We start from the raw sequence: 4,428 nt of genomic DNA, 5'->3' as shown, positions 1-4,428 counted from the left end.
TTTTTTTTTTTTTTTTTTTTGCAAAACATACATATTGTATTATGTCTCTTTTATACCATGTTTCTTGTGCATGTTAGTATCATTGTAAGATATTTTAGTTTACCCACAGCTATGTTACTTAACTATCGAAATCTATCATTTGTTCGCATGCGATTATTATAATAATTGTAATAATGATTGTTTAATTTATTTGACGATGCAACATTAATTTTTGGTATTCTTTGAAATTAATAAATGAAATTATAAATCTTACAACTTATCTCTCTGTGTTTACTATAAGGTTGCGTACTGTACTGTTCACGAGAAGGCAACATATCTCTATATATGTATAATGAAATAACGCGTGATCTAAGACTAGTATAGTTTTAGAATTTGTAATGCTGTTCTCTGTATATTTCTCATACTGTTCATAATTTGTCACATTATCATTCGTAATTATATAAAACAGCTGAATGTCACTTGTATTTTGATTTTTTTGCATTTTCCTGACTTTAACTTAAAAAGTCCTTTATATCGGTTATTATATTTTAATATTATTATACGTTGAATATGAGAAATATACATGCATTTGAGACCTTTGCATGTTTAATAGTTTTCACTGCAGTTGCTTAATTCGTTATAAATATAAATAACAAAAAAAATATACATACAAATAATTATCAATTATATAGAATGTTATAGTTTATTAGAATTTTATATTTTTTAGTTTTATGTTTTCTGAAACTGCTATCTCGATTACTAACATAACATTCTATATTTATAAGAGAAAAACTGGGCACTACAGACATCTAGTAGGGAAATGAAGAGCTGCAGCCAGCAACCAGACATGCATGCATGTATAAAAATGCACTTGTCATTCGATAAAAGCTTCAGTTATCTTATCTACAAAGATTTAACGCGCGTCAAGTCTTTAGTTTACAAAGTGATTGCTCTTACCGAGATCGATAAGGTCACAACATTATGACAGAAAATTTTTTTTTTTAATAATAAACGAAATGCAAGAAATGCTACGAATCGATATGTAAAAAAGTATAGCTAAATATATCAACAAATACGTAATAATAAAAAATAGATCCAATTCATCCAAGTAATTTGAACTTTCATCAAGTAAATCGCTACAATATTAAAGAGATTTATTTAATATGACATTATTAGACCAGCAAGATAATAACTTAAACATTGCTGTTAAACGTTCGTTAAGTGGATGACTGTACATATTAATATTAAAGGGGAAAAACTTTCAACAAAATTTAACTATTTATTCTTTCGTAGCATCGTAGGGTTTAAAGTATATAAATAAAATTATAAAATATATAATTTGATTGAAAAAGTATAACGGTATTCATTCATAATTTATTCAGTCGATTCGCATTTCGTTGAGTCTACTTGAGACAAATCGAGTCATCTCTTTAATCCTGTGCGCTGTTTGAAACAAAATCTGAATCAGATGACCACAGATGACCCCCAATATTGGTAAATGTGTACTCGCAAAGATTCACTTTATCGGAGGCGCTCACACATTTATACGACACGTATGTCGAATACTCCTACACAACACATTGAATCCTCCTGGTTTCCAACGTCACACAACGCTATCTTTAATTGAAAAAAAAATCTTCTTTAGTATACATACGAAAATATATATCTAATCGCGTTTCCCGGTCGATTATTTGACAAATAGCTATTACGACAGTAAAAAAAAAAACGGATGACAAGAATGGAAAAAAAAAGCGGAAAAGGAGGATGAAAAGCTGGAGAGCAGTCGATCGAACGTGAAGAGCAATTCGGCGTCGAACCGACGTCGATCGACGTCGGGTTTCTGGCGCGATGCGGCGTCGCGTTGCGGCCCCGTTAATGCGGGATCGCGGCGAGAGAGCGGGGTCGTGGCTGCGCGCGCACGTCTGATAACGCTGAGACAGGCAGAGGCAGAGGCAGAGGCAGAGGCAGAGGAAGAGGCAAGAGGCAAGAGACAAGGCGAGCACTCTCGGGTCGGGTGCTCGTTATCAGTGCGGCAGGCGTCGGCAGGCTTAAAACGGCACTCGGTCCGCTAGTCGGCCAGGAGATCGCGCCACGAGGCGAGCCACTTTTAGATTGATTTTCAAGAGCACCGCCAAGCACGGGGCTAGCGCTCCGCGTTTATTTTAACGCACCCAGAGGAGCGGGTACAGGGAATCCACTGATAGAGATAGTGCGGGAGAGCAACGTGACGGCGAGGCGAGAGGTTCAACGACGGGCGATAGGCCTCTCCTCCGCGGGCACAAGACCGGTCCGACGCTGCTGGTGCTGGTGCTGGTGGCTGGTGCTGGTGCTGGTGCTGGTGCTGGTACCGCCGTATATTTTTCGATCGTGCCTGTCTCATTGTCAGCGAGGAGACAAGCAAGCGCGCGCCTACAACACACGACACGGCACTCGACTTTTGGTCGCGTGTACCATCGCGAGGAAATATACGCGTACATATCCCTGCCTATCTATCTGTCCGTGTCTGTCTATCTGTCTGTTATTTCTTCGTCTCCCTGTTTCTCCGGTCGCTAGTTCGTCGATCCGTTCTTTCGACTCGCACGTCCGTCCGCACGTCTGTCTCTCACGCCGCGCTGCTCCGCTCCGCTCCGCTCCGCTCCGTTCCGATCCGATCCGCTCCGCTCCGTTCCGTGCCTTCTTCTCTATCTATATATTCGTGCGCGGTGTGTGCCATCGAGTGTATCCTCGCTTGTGTGCCGCAGCAATATAGGCCCCGAGGTGTGCGCTAAGTAGACTTCGTGGCTCAGTGCGTGAAATGAGTGACAAGGACCGTTCCTCTCCCACTCTCGTCGAAAACAGTCTCAAGTCGCTGCTCGACCAGCCCAGCATATTCCCGCTGATCGGTAAGTGCCCCGCCAATTGCAAGAATCCGTGAAATAATCGCGGGTACATATGTTATACGCGCGCGCGTGTAGTAGTCACACGCGCAACACGACCTTTCGGCGATGATAGTCGCCGCGATTCCAAATGCCTCTTTCCCTCCCGGCTCTTTTTCCCCTCTGACTCGCTCGATCTTTCTCCGAGTTCAAAGGAGAACTCGCTCGCCGTTTGATCCGATAACGCCAATTCATTTTTCATTCGTAGCGCGTGCTACGCTCCTCGTTCGCCGGTCGCGCAAGCACGTGATTTTCCCGCTGCCTACCCGCGCGCTTTGCAACGCGTCGCGCCGGTTGCACTTTCGAAAAAATACTCTCGCCTTTCCATCAATCTGCTTCAAAATCTACGCGCAAACACACAGCTACCACAGCGCGGCCAAGCGGCGATCATGCGAGCGCATTGTGTGTAGCACGCACGTCGGAAATTTGAATATTCGATGCGATTGCATTTGAATTTCTCGAATGCGCTATGTCAAGCACTACAGGAAGCGCTACTCGCGTTTTTTCTTATTATCGGATCACGCGATTACCTAGGAGGGCCAAAGTGCAAAGGATGAGAACACGAGAGAGGGATAGATAAAGACCAAGAAAGAGAGAGACAGACAGAGAGAGAAAGAGAGAGAGAGAGAGAGAGAGAGAGAGAGAGAGAGAGAGAGAGAGAGAGAGGAGTCGCGGAGGACGACGAGCTACGAGCGACGAGCGTGTGCTCGTCGTCATTGCGCCGACGCTGCTGGTCTGCCGATTAACCTCGTTTAGACCCCGTGGCGCACCACGTGACGCGTTGCCAGCCTTACCTCGCCACGAACATATCCAACCTACACGCTCGATTCTGCTTCGCTTCGGCGGAGCATGAGGCGACTAATCTTACACGACATGGCTGAGAAGATCGAAGAGAAGCCATGTGATAGTGTTTTAACATCTTTTACGAAGGGAGATGAAATAATGGACTCGAGAGTAATCAATGATAATTTATGCTACAAACTTGTAAACATTTAATCGTTGATATTAGGAATTGATTTCTAAATATTTTGCATCCTCCGCCTTTCATTCTTCCCTCTTTATTTTGATCTTTCTAACAAATGCAACATTCTTTTCTTTAATCAAAGTAGAGTAGAGGTATTTTAGAGTGAATTATTTTACATTTGACATACAAAATGTTGACTATCGTGATATTTATTTTGTTTCATTATTGTAAAAGTAATTAATTAGGATTTTTCGTTTTTCGTTTGTGATTGATATAAAATTGTTAATTCATCAGGAAGTTTAGTTATAAATCCGAAAGATACTTAATAATTTTTTATTTACAATTCGGAGATTCGGAGAAATTTGATTCCTCCGTACAAGATATATTTCTGTCAACTTGTTCTGAATGATATTTTTACTTAACTTCATTTAATAATCATCAATTCCTTTATTTTGTTTTACGATTTAAAGAAAAAGATAAATGTCAAATTAACGTTAAAATTATCAATTAAATGTGTTATTTCAATTACAATTACTGTACTTTTTATTTTATTTATCATCATGTAATAGA

At 41.0% G+C, this 4,428-nt stretch overlaps 1 protein-coding gene across 2 annotated transcripts in view; it reads left to right on the top strand.

Annotated features, from left to right (window-relative positions):
* The first annotated feature begins 1,944 nt into the window (after positions 1-1,944).
* The window catches only part of LOC140674644 (thyrotroph embryonic factor), a 65,013-nt gene continuing 62,529 nt past the window's right edge, over positions 1,945-4,428 (top strand). For both annotated transcript variants that reach the window (XM_072908350.1, XM_072908349.1), the window contains exon 1: positions 1,945-2,861. In XM_072908350.1, the coding sequence (XP_072764451.1) occupies positions 2,774-2,861 (88 nt within the window). In that variant the 5' untranslated portion in view covers positions 1,945-2,773. The remainder of the gene's footprint in view (positions 2,862-4,428) is intronic.

This window comes from Anoplolepis gracilipes, chromosome 16, assembly GCF_047496725.1.
Source record: "Anoplolepis gracilipes chromosome 16, ASM4749672v1, whole genome shotgun sequence".
NCBI classification, from domain to species: domain Eukaryota; kingdom Metazoa; phylum Arthropoda; class Insecta; order Hymenoptera; family Formicidae; genus Anoplolepis; species Anoplolepis gracilipes.
Note: the sequence above shows the minus strand (reverse complement) of the source record. Positions and strands in the feature narration are given on the sequence as shown.